Source organism: Poecilia reticulata, linkage group LG7 (assembly GCF_000633615.1).
Source record: "Poecilia reticulata strain Guanapo linkage group LG7, Guppy_female_1.0+MT, whole genome shotgun sequence".
NCBI lineage: Eukaryota > Metazoa > Chordata > Actinopteri > Cyprinodontiformes > Poeciliidae > Poecilia > Poecilia reticulata.
The window spans coordinates 3,847,804-3,868,180 of NC_024337.1; the positions used below are offsets into that span (position 1 = coordinate 3,847,804).

Consider the following 20,377-nt stretch of genomic DNA (forward strand, 5'->3'; position numbering starts at 1 on the left):
AACCTGGAGGATGGTCGTTCACAGCACAGGCTATTTCTGCTAAGCTTCGTAGTGTTGATCTATGAAGGGCCAGAATCAGCGATTGGATAAAATTTCTAAATCAACAGAGTCCACRCCTCCAGGAAACGATCAWTTCTCAGCAGTCARGAGTCCAGACCCTCTGGTTTTTACCAGGCTAGGCTAGGTGACTGCAGCAGGCACCGTTCAACCCAAAGAGGGCAGAACTGAGACAGTTTTATGCCGGATATTGCAGAATTAAACAAATGTACATAAAATTTGCACATTTGACATAAAGATAGAACCCTAAAGAGCATATTTATACAATATACCTGCTAAAAAATTAATTTGCGGTTTTAGTTAAGATTACACATAATGCAAGGAAGCCTTAGTCTTTACATAAAATATATTTTTACCTTTTTTAAACCCTTTAAAATCTGTTCACCGGTTTAATGACACTTAACTCACTGAAATAAGAAGTTGTTACATCTTTAGAATCCACTTTATTACCAACAGTTCCAAATTAAAGTCACTCTTACCTGAATTTTTGTTTTTTTTTAAAGTGGAACAATAATTTTCATATACATTCAGCAGAGGAGCACAAATATACAAAAGCCAAAGTGTATGACAAACAAATGACCTACATACAGTACTCGAAGGTAGATCCAGCAGGCCGACAAGTAATCCGGAGAGAGGCTGTAATCATTTCAGGGGGTTTTTTAAATCTAAAATTCAAACTGATTCTTACAATCACAACTATAAGTTACCTATTTACTGAAAGTCTTGTTATATTAAACAGTCAATTTTCTGTTTACGTCACAGTTTCTTTTTCACAACCAGAAGAAAATCGGAGCTGCTGAGCAGTTCTTAATTTGACTTTTTGCCATTTTCATCCTCTTTCTGATTGACTTGTTCCTTGTTTGCCGTTTTATCAGGAGATTTGCCTGTGCAGCGTCCGTTTGGCACAGGTCAGAGGTTAGAGACTGGAGGAAAAAGCAACAAAAAGACAAACAAAAGGGGACAAAGGAGTAATGCCCCATAAGACTAGAATCTAGAGTCCAAAAAGGTGACAGAAGATACTTTTTTATTGAAGTATCTTTGTAGGATTAACAACACAAAACACCTTTAAAAAGGTCCACACCACTTCAAGTCTTGTAAAATAAAGAAAAATAAAATAAAATCAATTTACTGCGTAAAAAAATGATGAGTACACAATGGGAGAAAACTTGCATGTTGAAGATTATTTGTGTTTTTTTTTTTTTATCATGCTGGTTCATTGATGTAAAAAGGAACATTAGTATGCATTTTTATGGTCCTTCTATTTTGGTTGAGAGAGTTCAAAGGGATCCAGATGGACTTGAGACTACTCTTTGGATACAAACGTAAGGATTCTAGCTCCAGATTGGACCCAAAGAATTAAACATATGCATAGAAAAAAACCCGGAAAATTCAAGCTTCTATCAAGTCTATGTCTTCTCACGAAAGGTTTTGAAATCCTAACAAACAGTTGGTCTCGGAAAGCAGAAAATTTAAAGGACATTTTGGGTTTTATTTCAACCGGGTTTGTCCCAAGAATCTCCATGACAGACGGGGAGAAACCAAAGGTGTCAAAGTTTCATGTTTTTCTCAGAAGATATATTTCTAATGGGCCTACTGACAGTAATTTCTCATAGATGTTGGTGTCCATGTGTTCAGTAATCAACACAAATTAAGATATGTGTAATAAAGTGAAATGGCAGAGAATAAATGTTGAATCATTAAAAAAAAAACAGCAAATCCATACACACCCACTGCACAAGACTCCTCTGGTGAAGAAAAAGCAGACATAAGCTCAATTCTGCTGCAGAACATTTAGACTTTTGAATGAATATTTAACTGATTTTATTGAGTTTGTCTAATAATTCATTCCACTTTATAACTCATAACTTTTGTTTGTTTGCTGAGTAAATTCTTTTTTTTGGCTGGGCGGCTCCCTGGGTTGTCACGGATATCGGGTGTAAATTTCACACTATTAAAAATATATTCACTGTGAAAAACATTGATTATTATCCCCTGCTGAATCAACCAGAAATCTGCCGGGTTGAAATAAACTGGATCCATCGTCCTGGCTGAGTTATCTAATGGACTGAGATGCATCAGTGGAAACAACCAAACCCGCCATCACCTGCTGCAGCTGGAGGGATGTTGACACCAGCTCTGCTTCTTCTTCTCACCTGTGGACCCAGTCAGCAAAACGCAGCGCCTCACCATGGAGCCTCCTCTCCTCTGCAGCGTAAGGCCGCTCCGTTCCCGGTTGAAGCTAAACTGTTTTGGTCCCTGCTCCCCGAAAAGTCTTCTGCTTGGTTATTAAACTGCTTGGAGCTCGTCTGTAAACTCATCGGCGGGAGTCCGTTTAAAGCTCGCAGCGCTGTCCTGCCGCACAGGAAACGGGACTCTTTCCAGTCTCAGGGAACGGAACGGAGAGAAACAAGGATGATGATGGAGAGGATGGCGGCCGTCGGGCCGGTCTTGTTAAGGGGTTGTTAGTTTGGAACGGAGGCTCAGGCGCCCACTGGAGAAGCTCCAGGCTGCGGTTGGAAGCGGAGCGGCGCCGGCTGCAGCTCATTTCTCCCGGTAGTACAGCAGGTACATTTTGAGTGGCTCGGGCAGCGGCAGCCCCAGGATCCTCTCTCTCAGGACGTTGACGGCCGGCTGGGGTCGCAGCAGTTCGCCCGTTTCCTTCTCCTCCTCCTCCTCCTCTTCGTCCCGTTCCTCCGCCTCCTCCTCCTCCTCCTCCACCGTCTCCTCCTCCTCCACCAGCCTCCCCCTACCCGCTCTCCTGCTGCCCCTCGCTGGCCGCCTGCCCTGCCGCTCTCCGACTGCCTCCTCGTCCTCCACTCGGCCCTCTTGGTTGTTGTTGCTGTCCAGGGAGGCGGGGGCCATCCCGCCACCAGCCACCACCTGGCGGGTGGCGAGCATGAGGGTGTTGCAGTGGCGCCGGTGGACGCGACGGCGCTTAAAGCGCGGGCCGTACTTGTGGAGGCCGGCCGCCGCCAGGCCCCGGCCCACGCTGAAGGAGGAGCCCCGGCCCCGCGCCTGACCGTCCCCTCCGTCTGTGGTCACCCGCAGGGTGTGGCGGATGCAGATGCGGGCCAGTTCCTGTAATGTCCGCACCTCATATTTGGCTGGAAGGTTAGGAAACAAAAAAACAGCGGTGAACAAATCAATAAACTGTAAAGAGTTCTGTCCAGAACGTTTTTCCTGCTGGTTCTACAGTCTGTTTTTGATTGAAGCATCAACGGCCGTCTCTCTTTTCCCTTCCTCTCTTTCTTTTCCMTCTCCGTGTCTATTTCATTTGAAACAATGTAATTGACAGTCATGCACTGCTGGAGGCATTACAGGCTGATTTTTAGCCTTTAGCTGATAAAATGATTCCCAGTTTTATGTGTGAGGATTTAGTGCGTCATGTTAGTGTGTGCTATTATTCTGGGAACGTTAACAAACAGCACTACATTCTCTGAAAACCTGAAGTGAGACTTACGCAAAGGTGCCATCTTGGGTTTGCTCTTGGGGCTGTGTTTAGGCAGAACCAGAGGAGCGAAAGACACAGAGATGATTTTCTTCGTCTCCCAGCTGCTCAGTCCGGTGCGGATAATCTTGGTCAGCTGCGGAAACGCAACAGAGTGAAGTCATTCGTCCTCTTTTCTTCTTCGTCAGATTTGTTTTCACCTTCATGCTTGCAGTTAAGGTCAACATTTTTAGCCCACCGGATGAAACCACACAAAACTCTTCATATTTCCCTGGATATGACCACAATAAAAACACCTTTGACACCTTCGGTAAGAAGCTAATTAATCAAACACAAGACTTCAGAAAGTTTAGAGAGGAAAATGATCAGAGACGTCAACAAGGTGATTGTTGCTCGGCTGGCCTCTAGAGGACATGGTGTGCCAAGGAAGACAGTTGTGAAAACTCTTCATCATGGACGACTTCAAGAAAAACTGAATTTGCTCATCAATACCCGACTAAAGTTTGTCCAAAAACATCTGTAATGACCTGAAACACGTCTCCAGGTTGGTCAAGAACCTTTGAGGGACAAAGACTGGGTTCGTTTACCTCAAGAGAACTACAGACGGACGCTGTCAGCCAAAAGACAGACTTAAAGACTGAAACAAAACTCCATTGCTGAAACAACGGCTCATCAGTACCCGACTAAAGTTGTGGAGATTTTGTTTTTGTTCTTTTGGGAGAAATACAAGTATGAACACTTTTAATTATGGAATAATAAACACTGGGATATAGCATTAGAACCTAAGCCTATTTTAAACTTCTCCAAAAAAAAAAAAAAAGGAAAAATTCTTCAAAAAGTTCTTGTAGGCTTTTTTTATTGGAAGACTGAAAGACTTCMCGTCTAATGCTGCTGGTGCTCTAATGTTCTCACGTAAAAATCTCTGAGGGCAGAAACAGAATATTTTGTTTTTGAGTTTTAATATTACAGATTAAGAATGAAAATGTGACTTCCCAAGTCACAAGTTAGTCACAAGTCACTAGTTAAAAAAAGTGTAACTTTAACTTGCTAGATAATAAATAAAAGAAAACAGAGAAGAAGACAGAAACAGAAAGTGTCATGGAGACGAGGACTGACCTTCTCCTCCAGAGGCATCACCAGGATGCCCCCCACCTTCAGCAGGTTCTTCATGTACTCCTCGTGTTCCTTCTGCACCCCGGCGCCACAGTAGACCCTGTCATAGTGGCGGCTCTCGGGGGGGATCTCCAGGCAATTGCCCACCACAAAGGATGGCTCACAGAACTCAAACCTGAGAAAAAAATGAACAAAAACAATTAGAAGTCTATTCATTTCTGGAAAAAAAAAAAAAACAAACACAAAAAAACAGATCGCCAACGGAACAAGCAGATCTACAACTTGATACCGGAGAAAGGACAAGAATCAAAATGCTGATCAAGACTCAGACCTCAGCCTCACTGAGAGGAAATGCTTTAGGAAAAGAGCTTACATAAAGATCACTGAGGCAAAATTCCTCAGTAACATTCCTCATCTTACATACCAAAACAAAAAAGAATATAAAGCATCTTTATTTTCTTTTATTTGACTGTAACTAAAAAAAAAAAAAAAAAAAAAGTAAATGTCACAGCTCCGCCTGGACCTACTTGTCGAAACTGTCACTGGTTTTGATGAAGGAGTCTAACTTCTGGTAGGCGTACTCGATCACATCTGCATGCAGCTCTATTCCGTGATTCACCCCAAATGGTCCTGAAAAACAAACAACGTGATCCGAGTTATTTGGAGACGTTTGTGAAAAGCAGTCAGGACTTAGATCTGTACTGGCCTACCCAGAATGAGGCCGACCATGGTGCTGAGGTAGCCGGTCCCGCTGCCCAGGTTGAGGAAGGAGAGGCCGGGATGCAGCTCCAGAGCCTCCATCACCTCGGAGTAGATGCACGGCGCAGACAGGTGGATGTTCCCGTGGCGCCAGGCAAGGTCCTGTCCAGAACAGAAAGCTGCGCTGAGGAAGGGGATTTCTCCGGACCGGCGCCGGCTCTGGTTGAAGAGTCGTTCCTCACCTTGTAGGCGTTGTCCCGGTATTCGTCCAAGTAGTAGTCGGCCCGGTCGATGGCTCTGAAAGCTCGCTCCACCAGGTCTGTGCGGATGTAGTAAGCCTCCTTCAGGTTGTCGATCAGGTCGTCGTTGTCCTCGCCGGCACTAACAGCTCCTCCCATCCTGACTGGAGGACGAGCAGCACAACAAACCCAACGGGACTTCAGGAAGCTCTGGGTTTCTCCAAGGAGAATAGCCTTTCATGAAAAAAAAAAGAAGAGGATTCTGGTACCACCGACTACTGGAACTTGCTTTGTGACAGCAGACAGAGATAGAGTTTCTCTCAGGTCATATATGGTCCTAATCTATAGTTTCTGTTTTTGCTTTGTGTTTTGTTCACTTGTTTTAAGGCGTTTCCAGGTCAGACTCGATGCAACCTCTCTGTGTGAATTGGGGTTTCCCTCTATAACTAGGAGGGTAGCAATAAAATTCACAAGACCAGACGAGACACAATATTGAGTTCATGAGAACGGGACTGGACGAAAACTTCAACGGCCTTTTTGCTGCATTTTTATTGAGTTCTGCCACCCACTCAATAAACTGTCTGTTTTGTCTCTTCGGTGCTTTACCAGGGGGAGAAAACCAAGGGATAAATGGAGAGGCTGTGAGCCAACAACACTGCTGCGAACCAATGTGTCCCCATGGAAAATACCAAAAATAAGGTGAAAATTGTGTCAAACAGAACACAACAAAACAATTTTAAAAAAGGCAAAAAGAACAGAAATCCTGCATTTTTATTTTATTTGGGTATTTAAATCTCACTTTGACAGTTTTGTAATTCCAAAAGTACAAAACTTCCATCTACTTCATGTTACTTTGAAGTAATGTGCGTGCGTGCGTGCGTGCGTGCGTGCGTGCGTGCGTGCGTTTATCGGCTGCACAGTTGCAACAACATGGTCCTGGGTTGGACTTTTTTATGTTCTTTCTGTGCACCCACAGGTTCTCACCGGGTACTCTGTCTTTCTCCTGCTGTCCAAAAACTGTTCTTGTTAGGTTTACTGGTTACTCCAAGAGTGTGTGCACGGTTGTTATTAGTGGAGTTGCACCAATAAATTGATTGGTCAATACTTACTTTAGTAACCTGTCTTATCTACCACTGCAAAGGTCTTAAAATCAGACACTGTCCCCTTTTGCTCTGCCGTGACAGAGAACTGATGGACATGTCACCATGTCATGTCTGAATGTGTGCAGCTAACAATAATCATCCACTGCTGCCAACTTGCCAACTTTGTCTTGACATTTAGTGCTGTTTTCAGACAAAATAAAAAATAAAAACAACAACAAAATCAGTATCAGCCAAAATTGGAATCAGCAGGTTTGGCTTTTTAAAGATGAGTGACCAGCCAGGAAACTGCAATCGGTGCACTCCTACTTATTGTTGTTGTGTTATTGTCTGTGTTGCAAGGACGAGCAGCTCATGTACAGTACGCCATCGTGGGTCCTGTGGTTTATCTGGTAGGCCTGTTTTCTAACTGATCCATGTGTTAAAGAGGTAAATTCAAGTAATTCAAGTAAATTCAATTTCTTGGTAAGAATAAAGACATACACATTCCTTAGACACATTAACAGTAAAGACTGACAAGGTCAGCACCACCAGCACGAAGCTGGCTGGGCTCCAGAGATCAGATCAGTCCAGGCCAAACGAAGGGCCCCATCAGGAGGCTGTAAACGAACCAAGCAGCTGGTTAGCTGCATATTACTGCTGCTGATGGTCTTTGATGAGTCGACTTGAAAGGGATGTTGAGAAACAAACAAGGGCTCCCCCATCAAAAGGAGGTGGATCCAGTGGGAAATGACCAGAGGATGGCGCTCTAAATCATTGCTTGTTTTCGTGCACCCTTTATATGAAAGCCAATCATCAGAGCTCAGTAATGCCCTACCGTCGTTTCTGTTTTTTTTTCTTTTTTTTCTGGAGAGTTTCTGTGACGGGGCGCCGCAGGTTTTAATTCACCAAAGCTGCTGCTGGCGCTTCGGCCATTAGCGCCACCCGTAACCATCCAGTTTAAACACCACCACACCAGCACCAGAGAGCGCTTTAGCGTTATTTTCACCCGAACAGCAGTAAAACAGCCAGTAACACCTCCATGCAGCTGCATTATGTCCTCCAGAGAAAAGGAGGAAAACACCGAGACGACGCGCGGACCAAAGCTGGCCGCAGCGGGGAGAAGAGCTGCCAGCAGCCGCGGTTCGGGCCCAGTTAGCGGGGTATCGGCTGGGGAAACGCTCTCTGTCTCAGCTGCTTACCTTCTCGTCGGCCTATTCTTCTTCTTGTTGTTGACGGTGGTGGCGGTGGTGGGGGATCCAGTCAACGCACCACTGCTGGATGTAAACATTCGGCCATCTGACGTGATGACGTCACATACCGAGCACGTAAAAAAGATGGCCTAGTTTCACAAAGCGGAGATGTAATGGTTCAGATCAGGTCGGGAAAGGCCCTTTTTTCCATGAACGGCTCCAGCTTCTTCTCATTTTTCAGATAAAGAAATATATTCATGCTGTTGTTGTATTTATAAGTTCTGCTAGTTGGCACGCAGAACTTTTCTGGTACCATTTTTTTTGTATTATATATAGCGTTATTTTCACCCGGAAAAAAATAAAGTGTGCTGGATTTTATGATGTCCTCCTGTTCAGTGTTTGTGTTGAATTAAAAATGTACAGAAACTCACATAACTAAAGGTTTGATATTGTTTTAACACTTAACAAAAGGATCGAAAAGACATCGCAAAAACCATGTTTGGCAAATGCATGTAAATTCACAAATCGTCCACCAGATGTCAGTGGACAATTTGTGAAAGTCATTGTATGTCTTGAATCAGTATAGAAGAAAAACTACCATCTTGATATTTTTTTAAACAGTCTGGCATATGTTGTATTGATTTCATTTACTTTCATTAACCTTTTTAAATGGGTGAATTAAGGCTTTTTTTCCCCTACAAATTTTGAAATCAAGTATCAGAACCCATTCTATMTGCTGCACATTATGCTAAGCAACATTAATCTCTATTTTATAATTTGTCATAAACCAATTTCATAAGTTCTTAGCCAAACTGGCCCCTCAACTGTAAACTGAAGGAGGGGTGGGTTTGGTACAGAACCTGTTAAATTAGTTTATGACAAATTATAAAATAGAGACTAACGTTACTCAGCATAATGTGGAGTTCATATAATGGGTGCTGGTGTTTGTTTTAAAAATTTGTTGTAAAAAATGTTTCCTGTTCTCAATATGAAATGAAAGTGCACAGTGGGACTAAAGGTTTGTTGAGTGACATTTATTTTTTAGTTGCATCAACTAAAAAAATTCAGTGGAATGTCAAGGGCCCACAGAAAAACAGTCAAGGGGCTCCATCAGACTTCCAGACTAATCTGACCAACTTCCATATCTGCACTAAAGAAAACAGTTCCACTGAGTGATGGTCAGGGGGCTCAGGGTGATGTGTAGATATAATCAATCAATCAATCAATCAATCAATCAATCAATCAATCAATCAATCATTTTACATATTTATCCCTAGTGGAGTGACTAGGGGTGTCGGTGTCTATCTTCAGTGGGTGAGGGGGGTGTACCCCCATACAGGTCGCTGTATGGGGGTACCCATACATCACAAGTCTCTCTCCCAAATGGTTTGTTGCAAATAGGACATCTTAGGTTTGGGGTTGAGCCATACGGGCACAGGTGTACAAAATCCAGCATCTACCCATACAAAATTAGGTTTCAAATATTTGTGAAAGAATGGGTCACTCTCTGGTGCTCAGTGATGTTAGCCATGGAATATATCCTGTCATGGAACGTCCTCATTACTGAATATGCCGCAGTCAAGTGTTGGTTAACAAAGGAGAACTGATTGGGAATGACAGCAATCTAGCCATGAAGAGGAAGACCATGTAAAATTACAAAGTGAGGTAAATCAGGGGAATCAGGCAGCAACTTTGGTTCATCTGGCACATGCGACCAGCATTGTTGAAGAAATCCAGCAAACCATTAGCCACTCAACTCATAGCTGGAGGAGGGTCTGCTCAGCTGACGTTTCCCTGCCACGTTTCAGTGCCAGGGAAACGTGTGGAACCATGGTTTCTCCCCTCAGCTCTGTGGTTGAGGTTCTTTTTCCTCAGATCAATGGCAGCAGGCAGCAAGCAGCGGTGCGGCGATGGAAGTCATCTCTTTTAAGGAAATATGTAATTCAAAGATTCCTTCAGCAGAATTATGAATAAGCCAGGTTCAAGACTTATTCCTACAGCAGTAGATTTAGGAATAGAAATACTGGATATGCAAACAAAATCATATATATTTCAGGTCCAGGACTTGTGGTAAGTGCCAGTCCACCTTAGGGGAGTTGGTCCTTCTGATTCAGGAAGACGTCCTCTCCCATGGGTCAGTCACTGCACTGCAGATTAGAGACTGACTTCCATTAGTGGCTCCTCTTTCTTAATATAATGTCACATTTTCCCAGAGCGAAACTCTGCCTTTTCCTGCTAAAACTGAAAGGAGGTTATCATGGTGCATTGTGGGATAAATAGTTCTCATACCAGCCTCCTTGCTCCTTGTAGTTCCTTCTGAGCCTCCAGAGCCTCTGGCTGGAGGCTCAACACTGTCAAGTTCAAAAGAGTTGAAGTTTTCTAGAACTTTGCGGTAAACAGCTCATTCTTCTCTATTGCCAGTTTTACTCAGGCATTGAGGACTGGTCATAAATGCTCACTCAAAGGCTCAGTTCAGCAGGGAAAAGGCAAGGATTTCGCAGTAAGAACCTGCTTTATATAGGACAATGATATGTCAACAAAATCACAATAACTAGTTAGTTCCTATGATGACATAACCTGTTCCTGTCCCAGTTAGGTTATTATTGAAGGATTATGTTGTCAGTTCAGATATATTTTGTCATACTCTGTGTACATGTGTCTTTATTAGACTTGGTCCTAGCACCGATCTATCAGTGAGTGCTAATGCCAACTGCTCTATCACAATATCTCATGCTGATACTGTCACCAATGATAAGTATTCACACCCCCTACAGATTCTTTAAAAATATGCTTTTACCAGCTTAAACAACATCATATGAAAGCCTTTGTATTAAAACTGTAATGCCCTTGAAGTTCGTTTGTGTGTACAGAAGAGGCGTAAATCAAGTACATAGAAATATGAATTAGACAGAAACACAAATGCTCTGTTCTATGAGTCTTTATTCGGTTTTTTTTTATAGAGAACATTTAAAATGGTTCATACCCTCACAATAACTGACGTCAATTCTCTGCTTTATAACACTGACACAGAAACAGGGAACATGTTTACAAGTACACAAACACACATCCACAAACTTGGCCAATCTACAGTGTTATAACCCCCCGCCCCACCCGCTCCATCCAACCCCCCCCTTCCCCCCAAAAAAGGTTAAACAAAAACATGAATCCCTAAGAACACACAGCCAAGGCCTGTCCCACTTTACAAAACGGTGCAGTAGCAAAGGAACAACCACATCTACAAAAGTAACTAAAATGATCACACATTCTATAGTAATGGAAGTGCTTGTACTTCTGGAAGTTTTGTACTATTTTTTATTTTTTTTTAAAGGATTTCAACATCAGTGTCTAGAAAATCACCAGTAAAAATAGCTCATCTCTGTAAAAATGTGCTAGCAGGACAACCCTTGGCTGTGGAGTTTTTGTTGTTTTTTTTGTCACAAACTATTCTTCATTTATAGAATCGTTATTAGTTTCGAAACCATTTTCAACTTCGATACAACAACAAATAACACTGTTTTTTTTTTTTGTCTGGATACAAATATGTACAGAAACTTTTCCCACTTATGTCAAAATAATGCCCTGCACTCTGATGCATTATCTAGAGATGACTGCCGAGCTTCAGATCCCTTCACAGAAACTGTCCGTGCAGTTTTTGGTACCTGAATCGACAGAATGAGATCACAGTTTCTTCAGAGAGACAAAAGCTTTGAGTTTTGCCCTGTTACTCAGAGTGCTCTCTCTGTCTGTCTGCAGCGGACAGAAGAAGACACGCTTTATTCCACAGAGTAAAACCGTTAACCCACCCCCACCCGTTTCCCCCTGAAAGTCAGACATCTGGATCAGGACCGAGGATTTTCAGCAGTAATTGAATGGGTGTAAACATACCATATGTTGACATGAGTGGAGGGAGAAAGGCACACATGATAAGACCACACATATCTGAGAACTACGCCTGGGGAGGTGGGAAAAAAAATGGGGGTTTCTTTTGGTTTTGTTATATTTTGGACAGCCTGATGAAAAAGTGCCACTCAGTTTTTTTTCTCTCTCTCTATCTGTCTCTCCTTATATATCTCCCCTTCACACTCACATTTGGATTTTGGTGTTGACTGAATTCCCTGAAAAGTGTCGTCACATCAAATAAAATTGAGAGAGGGGAGGGAGGTGGGGGAAAAAAACCGAGCCCCGTCTTGTTAAATGCTCTTTTTCGGATCAGAACAATAAAACTGACTCCATCACTCGATACTTCTATGTAAATAGGAAAACATACAGTGCGTGGGTGCAGGACCGACCGTGGGCTGAGTTCGCTTTCTTAGCTGACTTTTTCTGTTTTTTTTTTTTTCATTTCTTTTCTTAAAACGCTCTGCTTTCATGGCCTCAGTGTTCTTCATTTACATACCTCAGTAGACAATTTCATCAAGCAGTTTAAAAGGGGTCATGCCATATCAAATAGGTTAGGAGAATATTCACAGTCTTAACACTCTCTGGGTAGAATTCTTGTGCATTTCAATAGGAAAAATACACTACTTTGTTAACCAAATGCATCCAAGCAATCGTTCTTGAGGAAAGACGCAAAGAAGACCCAGGAGGGGGTAAAGAGGGGCTGGAGCGACCGGGGGATGGGGAGGAGCGGGGTTTGGGCTAAAAAGTCAGGAAAAGCTTTAACATTCTCTTGAGTGACGTCCACATATTTATGCAACAAACGCCTCCTCCAACAACAAAAGGGGAGGTTGTGCAGCCTGGCAAATCAATTTTCCACTCCCACGCGCTCGTCTCATTTCACACGAGGCCTTGATCCAGCCGCTGCGATCGCCTCTAGCCTCAGCTGACTGCACGACCTGTGGCTATGCTCCGCTCTGCCACAGGTCACCTGAGAACCAAGCAACTCCTTCCCGTCAATCTCTCTTTTGGTTTCCCAGAATTTGAAAAAAGAAAATCCTTTAATTTCATAAAACTCAGGGGTGCGGCGATGGCGCAGGGGTAGAGCGCGCGACCCATATACGGAGACCTTTAGTTACAGATTCGAGTCTCGGCCTGTTGCCGTACGTCTTCTCTCACAACGCGCTTTTCCTGTCTGACCACTGTTAAATAAAGGCCGCTAGAACGTAAGAAGTAATCATAATAATTTCATGAAACTCTTCAGAGAATATACAGGAAATTTCCTGATCTCAGATCTGTCCGACTTCAACTGCTGGCATCTTTGACGAGTTATTCAGAAAGTGCACATTCTACGCTGGCTAAGAGCACATTTACAACATGCCTTGGACATCAGAGTTACACGTGGGAATAGTTTCACCCCAAAGGCAGGTCACACTAACGTCTCCTACTGGTTTGTTTCAACACAAAAGAGCTCGGAGTGAGCAGGCCTTTACCATGAACAACACACAAGAAGAATATTCAGAAACTGCACAACGTCGCTGAACACAATGTGCAGAACATTATTCAGAGGCATCGTCTTTTTTTTCACTATACATGAACTCACACTGACACTTAGGATTCAGGTTCAGCCGTAAACATGCAGCTGATGTTTAGCACACCTTCAGGCCAAAGACAAGACAGGTGGACGAAAAGAAGAAGAAGAAGAAAAAACAAAAAAAACGAGACGGGAGGGGGGACGGAAACCGACGGGATCCAAAAGTACTGTTCCACTAACGTCAACGACTTCAGCTTGACTGAATGTTTAAAGCCACAGTTGAGCAGGTCTAAGTGATATTAAAGAAGGAGCAACCGTCTCCTCACAATGACGCACCCTTAACGTCTCGCCTGAACAGCTTCTGATAATACAAGAGAAGAAGAAGTCAACAATTACACTGGAAAAATATATGTATGTTTATATTCATATATATAGCATCTTTAAAATCTATTTGTACAGAATGTATATATAGTGTACTTATGGCCATCTTGGCAGAGAAATAAAGGCATTTTGAAACAATCCGCGTTCTCTCTCGATGCCGTGGTCGTCCCGGGCAACCAGACATTCTTACATTGCAGAGATGCAGAGAATCAGGAAAAAAGTAAGCTCTCCTTTTTTTTTTTTTTTTGCTCTTTTTCTTTTCTTTTTAATCAGTGGCACTTTGTGCATCGAAAAAAAAATTAAAATCTAGAGTAAGGCTACAAGGGTGTGTATGTTTGAAGTTAGTCAAAGACAGAAAGGACCTTAATGTATCCTCGAGGGTTTGGATATGTCGCAGTGTATTTCAGGAATCATCATGCATCCAGGCTGAAACACGGCCGGAAAAGCGCTCTGTGTGGAACATTTTTACGGACGATCAGAGAATAATTCGCCAATCAGCCTCGGTGCATCATAGAGGTTCTGGGTGAGCCAGTGCTGGCCGCTACAAAGAGCTTGGGAGAGGTACAAAACACTTTTTTTTTTCTTTTTAAGCTTTTTTTGTCTTCACCTGACAGGAAGCAAATTAAAACACAGAAACGTGACAGTAACAGAGAAGTGAGTGCTTCTGTTGGGTTTACAATCAGCTGCTGGTTTGTCTAAGTACACGCCTAAGCAATCAAACAGTACTGGTATTAATGTCGTTTCTTTATTTAATTATTAGCAGTGGATTTTTTTTTTTAATCTTTTTTTTAACTACTCAGACTCAACCGTCACAACACGCACATAAATAAGAAACAAAATAAATACACATCAGTCGACATCTTTCTCATCAAATAAATAATAAATACATCATTTTTCTTTTTTCCCTCTCGCCTGTGGTTTTTTTTGTAGCAGTAACAGGAAAAAAAGCACAAACAAAACAGAGGAAAACAAGAAAAAAACCAAAACAAAACGATAATTTTTTTGTAAAATTATCAAAAGAATTTTGATTCCTTATAAAACATCTGCACGTAAAAAGTTAAAAAAAAACAAAACAAAAATGCCTCATCTGTCGTTATCGATTCTTAAGACATCTGCAGATTGGTTATCGGTAAAGTTGCATTTTTTTTGTTTGTTTGTTTTACAAAACAAAGTTATTAATAAATAGATTGCTTTAAATAAATAAACCTCAATAACATAAAGGGCAATAAGTTATAATTTAAAAGTTCACAAGTTTAAATAATTCATATATAACAATAATTATCGTACCACAAAACTATTCATTGAAATGAAGTGCAATTCCTATGTTGATAAATACTATTGATATGACTAACCGAAGCTGAGATGTGTGCACACTACTCCTATCATCATTCCAGTAAAAAAAAACAAACAAAGAGGGTTTGGTCTGCTGAGTATCCCGGCTGTTCTGAGATCTGCCTCACCGCTGCAGACACACACATTCAGGAGAGCGTGCGTCTCATTTCGCTGGGATATGTGTGTGAGAAGTGTGTGTGTGAGTGGATGTGGATCACACAGCTGGTGAGCGCCCCTTCCCAGCCAACGCTACAGGACAGCGGCGAAAGTCCTGTCGTCCGGAAGCAGATCCCGCCTCCTCGTTCCGGCGTTCCGGCCCCGTTGGAAGCAAACTCAGCAGGTAAACATACAGCATGTCAAAGCCCCTCCGATCTAGTTCCTACAAACATTATTCCTGCTTTTCCAAACACTCTGACTTGAAGGTTTCCTCCTCTGAATCTCAGAAGCAGCAWGATGTGGATTTTGGTCGCTTTTTCTTCAACAGAGGTGCTCCCTGGGTTGATTTTATTTGAAAATTTGCCATTTATTTATGTAACCTGAATTCCCTTTTTGTTTTTGAATCGTATTTAAATATATCGTTGAGCATTTCAGCATCTCTCCAACTGCCCCTCCCCATCCCGCTCCCCCTGCATCCAGCTCTCCAGCTCCAGCAGCCGTTTCAGATTTGCCTCCCGTGCCGCGCGTCGAGCCTCACACTTTGATGCCCTTCACAGCCTTGTTGATGCTCTCCAGTAAGGCCTTGTTTTCCGGGCTCTGGAAGCACTCCTTGTTGGTGTACATGTCGGTCAGGGTGCTGACGTAGTTGTCAAAGTTCTGCTCGGTGATTGGCTCCTGCTGCCACGCAAGAGAGATCGAGATGAGTGAGATAAGTGGAATGGTATCTGCATTTCTATTCACCGYAAAATTGCACAAATTYAAATGACGAAAAGAATTWAGCCTAATGGAAACATGCCAATTTTGAATAAAACCCTGATACTTTTTGATTAAAGGTTTTGCRTTACAAGGTGGTTTTTCAGTCATATCAAAATGGATGTGTAATGATAGTGTTGCAATGGAAACACTTTTTTCACACTACATGAGKCATGTGATCACTAGCTGATGTTACTACTGGTGAAAACGCCAAAGAAGACAACAGGAAGTAGTAGGAGAATGATAGTTTGTATTTCTTTTTTTTCCCACGTCACCAGAGCTCTCACAGCATTACAGAGTTYATAAAAAGTTGTGCGTCATTCCAACGTGTTGAATCCATAGCTCTTCTGTAAAATCGACTACAATTTCCCCAAAATGCCGCATTCTTAGCCGCTCTCAAGTAGGCGGGGCTTGTTGCTCTTAYGCCTGAATAAGTCGCAGAMCTCTCCTGTGATGGCTGATAGACGATGAGCGCCATGGCKGAATTATAATTATACATATAACTGCTCACACTCATTGCTGCCATGATTTTTAATGACTTATCCATGAACAAGCTTATTTACTTGTGATTTTAATATAATTTCTTATTTAATGGTAAACACAGCAATTGCAAAGTTGGGTTTCTATGGCATTAGCGGAATCTAGACAAAGATCTGTGCACATCTGCAATGGAAACACAGCCTGTGACGTGAGAAGCCTCACCATGTGCGGCAGGCGGATGTTAGCCAGGCTGCGGATGAGGGCCCGGCTCAGACCGGACAGCTCCATGAAGAGGGCCTCGTTCTGCTCTTCGATCATCTTGTTCTCATGCTCAATGCTCTTTAGGTTTTTTTCCATGGAAGAGATCTGCAACACAAAGTGACATTTTCAAATTACAAAACCTTTCACTTAAGAAAGTTGTTTATATCGGAGACCCTGTTCACACCGGAGTAATGTCCACACAGTCAGATCCAGTCTGGGCCGYGGTAAGAGTAACTATATGGAGAGAAAATCGTACGTCTGTGCACAAGTAAATACTTGATTTGTAAACTGAGGGGGTTTTCACACCTGATAGTCTGGTAGACTCGGTTTGAYTGGAGACCAAAATGACATTTGTTCCATTTTCAGCTGCTGTGGKTYGCTTTCACACAGCTCTATGTCAAACCAAACCCTAAGAAAAACCTGCACTCCCCTCCCTCTCCTGTGGTGGCGCTGCACCAAGAACCACTAAAAGAAGAAATGAKACAAAAACCCCAGAAGAAGACATAAGAGCAACTTCCTTCTTCACAAAATGATGGCATGAGATTTTAATGGTTGTAGCAAGTCTCTTTTTTCATTGAGACTTGTATTTTTAAGTATTTTTAAAATACTTAAAGTATTTTAAGTATTTAAAAAATACTCAAAATACTTTAAGTATTTTTAAAAGTCAGTACTTTCTTCCTTTTAGTCAAGTAAAAATGTTGATGTGGTACTTTTACTTTTACTACAGTATAGTTTTGTCTGTTTATTTGTACTTTTACTTAAGTACCTTCTTTGAGTACTTTCTCCATAACTGAATAATGTACAGTATTGTTCCATATTTGAACCCAGACATGTACACTGCAAAAACACAAATTCCTCCAAGTATTTTTTAGCCTAGTTTCTAGTGCAAATATCTCAGTACACTTGAAATAAGACAAAACTAACTTAAATGTAACTTTTAAGCAAGATAAAKGMKCTTGTTTAGAGTCAATAATTCCTTGATATCAATCTTTTATTSMYAGATTATTTCACTTATGGCAAAAATGTTTGGTTATGAGTGAAATAATCTGCCAATGGAACAAGTCATTTTTAAAATMATTTTTTTTAGGAATTGTTGACTTAAAACAAGTTCCCATATCTKGCAGAAATTTTACTTGTAAATTAGTTTTGTCTTATTTCAAGTGCACTAAGATATTTGCWTGAGAAACAAGGCTAAAAAAAATACTTGGTAATATGTTGTGTTGTTGCAGTGTCTGATTTTTTTTATTTATTGTTATGTTGTGTTTTAATGTACAGCACTTTGTATCAGCTATGGTTGTTTTAAAGTGCTTTATAAATAAAGTTGGTATGGTATTTTGTTAACCTGAAGTTACTCTGAAATAAATAATGTCCTTTAATCAGAAACCCTTTTAAATTCTCTTGTCACTGTGCATTGAGTTGCAYTGCTCATATTTGCTGCTTTTCTTTAAATTGRAATATACTGACGGGTCTATTTCAACATATAAGATCACCTACAAATGATGTTWTGCATTATATGTACCAGAAACCACCTGCATTACAGCGACACCCACCTGAGTTTGCAGGTTGACCATGTCGGCCTCCATTTCGTTGTTGGACTCGTTGAGGTCGTTTATCTCTCTGTTGAGCTGCTTGATCTCCTCATCGTTGTCCAGAACTAAAACAGAAGCGCAGACATGTCGGTGAAAGAGGAAAACCTGAATATAAGCAGGATAACCGCTTACTCCCATCAATTCACTCAACTACAAACGTAGACATCGTACACCACATAATGTATTGTTCTGTGGTTTTCTTAGTAACCCCTCCTTTGTAACATAAAGGCATTAGGATGTTAAGTCCAAACATCATACCGTCAGTGGCTCTGAACTTGGTGCTCATGTATTCCTCGGAGGGGAACTTGGCCTTCTTCTTGGCGAACAAGGCTCTAGGACATCCTGAGAGGCTAGAAGGAGAAAGAGACAGACAGACAGACAGACAGACAGACAGACAGACAGACAGACAGACAGACAGACAGACAGACAGACAGACAGACAGACAGAGAAAGACGGGGTCGTTAGTCTGAGCTGAATTGTCAAGTAAAAAAGACACCTGTCTACTTTCTAGACTCAGCTTAAAACTTTCCTTTTTCATAAAGCTTATAGTTAGACTGGTGCAAATTATTCTGAGTTATCTCTGGAGTTGTGCTGATGTAGGCTTAGGKTACTGGAGGACAAACTGACCACTTTTTCTCACTTTCTTCTTTTACTCCACTCCAATTTGCATTATTTACTGTTATTTCAATGATTAACTTTATGGGGTTTTTTTAGGTATTTTTTTTCTCCACGGAAGCTACACCTGGTCTGGCAGTACGTTTGGCTGACATAACGTTATATCAGTCGATATAATGTTATATCGGCTGATATATTGTTACCATGAACTAATCGTTCTCCCTCTGCCTCTCCTGTTATTAACTCTTTACTTTCATGAGCATCATGAAGTCATCAAAACATGGCTCCTCTATTAACTCTTAACAACGTTTTTACCAGCGTTGCACTGAGAAGCAGCTTGTATGAAGAGCTCAGCAGATTAGCAGTTCCACCAGGTGTTTGCTAATTGCTGCCGGCTAGTCTGAAGGAGTTGAGTGGGGGAGTCATGGAGGAGGGCTGCTSTGTGAGGCCGAAGCTTGGGAACTGCAACTCTGAGGAGGAGCTGCGCCTCGAAGGCGGTGCTATGACCACACAGGCATTTCACACAGCTGAATGGTTGCCATAGAGATTAAAGAATTTCTAAAGCATGCATGAAAGAATCAAAGCATCCAGATATGTTTTGGATTATAAGTAAARCTAAAAAAAAAGTTGATTTTACATAACACTGCCCCTTTAAGAGAGTCCTGCTAGAGAAACAAAGCTAAGCTCAAGTTGCACCATAAAACAGCTCGGCTCGTCAGCGTGCGGCTCACCTGCGATGTGTGAGGAAGCTGCCGTTGGCGTGTCCGGAGCCGTCACAGCCGGGGGTGGGGCAGGTGGGACCCTCTGTCTTGAATGCCTTCCAGTTGAAGGGCATCCCGTTCAGGAGGCCCTCCTTCTGCCTGCGGGCGGCCAGCGGGCAGCCGTAGGCGCTGCGGTGCGTGGCGTACTTGCCGCTGATGTGGCCCAGGCTGTCGCAGCCCGGCACGGGGCATCTGCTGGGAGTGACGGAAAGACATCAAACAGAGAGAGAAGAAGAAGAAGAAGAAGAAGTGTTTAGGGGATAAATACTCAAAAATACTCAAAAAATGTTATTTTTGAGGATTATTTAACAGATATGCACTTTCAATTTTTTGGGTAATTTTTTTTATGTATTCTTCCTGTAGTATTATTACTAGTATATGTTATCAGGTTTAATGTTTTATGTGGAAATGCAACATGTATCCTCCATGCACTGTGCTCTACATCACTCTAACATGAACTAGACTAAGAGTCAGTGATTGCAGCTGGAGTGCTTCATCAGTGAGGGCGATTACTGTTGGGTTCAACTAAAGGCCAAGGTCAGCACCTCCACATAAGACTCAGTGACTGTCCTCTCTGTGCTTCTCTGTCTCTCTGTCCTTTATTGCATTTTACTCTTTACCGTCAGTCATGCTAAAAGCAGACGTTATGGCTTTCTGAGCGGTACGAACTTTAAAAGCTCCGAGTCCTCCTGGTTGTCCTTGGTAGGAGTTTTAATTCCACTTTTCTTGGCACGCGGGCACCCAGAGAGACTGAAAACAGAAAGTATGGAGTTGATAACAGAGGGTTGAAAAACGTTACGGTAAGGTGACT

At 42.2% G+C, this 20,377-nt stretch overlaps 2 protein-coding genes across 12 annotated transcripts in view; both read right to left on the bottom strand.

The window, feature by feature from the left end:
• Positions 1–480: 480 nt before the first annotated feature.
• Positions 481–7,953, bottom strand: pcmtd2b (protein-L-isoaspartate (D-aspartate) O-methyltransferase domain containing 2b). Its single transcript, XM_008412863.2, has 7 exons — positions 7,838–7,953; positions 5,560–5,790; positions 5,329–5,479; positions 5,146–5,248; positions 4,622–4,793; positions 3,518–3,641; positions 481–3,161 (listed from the first exon to the last, which is right to left on the bottom strand). Exons 2-7 carry the CDS (start codon positions 5,713–5,715, stop codon positions 2,599–2,601), a joined length of 1,269 nt encoding a protein of 422 aa, XP_008411085.1. The 5' UTR covers positions 5,716–5,790; positions 7,838–7,953; the 3' UTR covers positions 481–2,598.
• Positions 7,954–14,557: 6,604 nt separating this feature from the next.
• myt1b (myelin transcription factor 1b) overlaps positions 14,558–20,377 on the bottom strand; it is a 59,493-nt gene continuing 53,673 nt past the window's right edge. For 4 of the 11 annotated variants that reach the window (XM_017305910.1, XM_017305909.1, XM_017305911.1 and 1 more), the window contains 6 exons: positions 20,236–20,316; positions 19,537–19,761; positions 18,449–18,540; positions 18,152–18,255; positions 16,563–16,706; positions 14,558–15,785 (listed from right to left, as the gene is read on the bottom strand). In XM_017305910.1, the coding sequence (XP_017161399.1) occupies positions 15,642–15,785; positions 16,563–16,706; positions 18,152–18,255; positions 18,449–18,540; positions 19,537–19,761; positions 20,236–20,316 (790 nt within the window). In that variant the 3' untranslated portion in view covers positions 14,558–15,641. Of the gene's footprint in view, positions 15,786–16,562; positions 16,707–18,151; positions 18,256–18,448; positions 18,541–19,532; positions 19,762–20,235; positions 20,317–20,377 lie in introns of those variants that run through there. The other 7 variants (XM_017305905.1, XM_017305913.1, XM_017305903.1 and 4 more) reach the window with 6 other exon arrangements.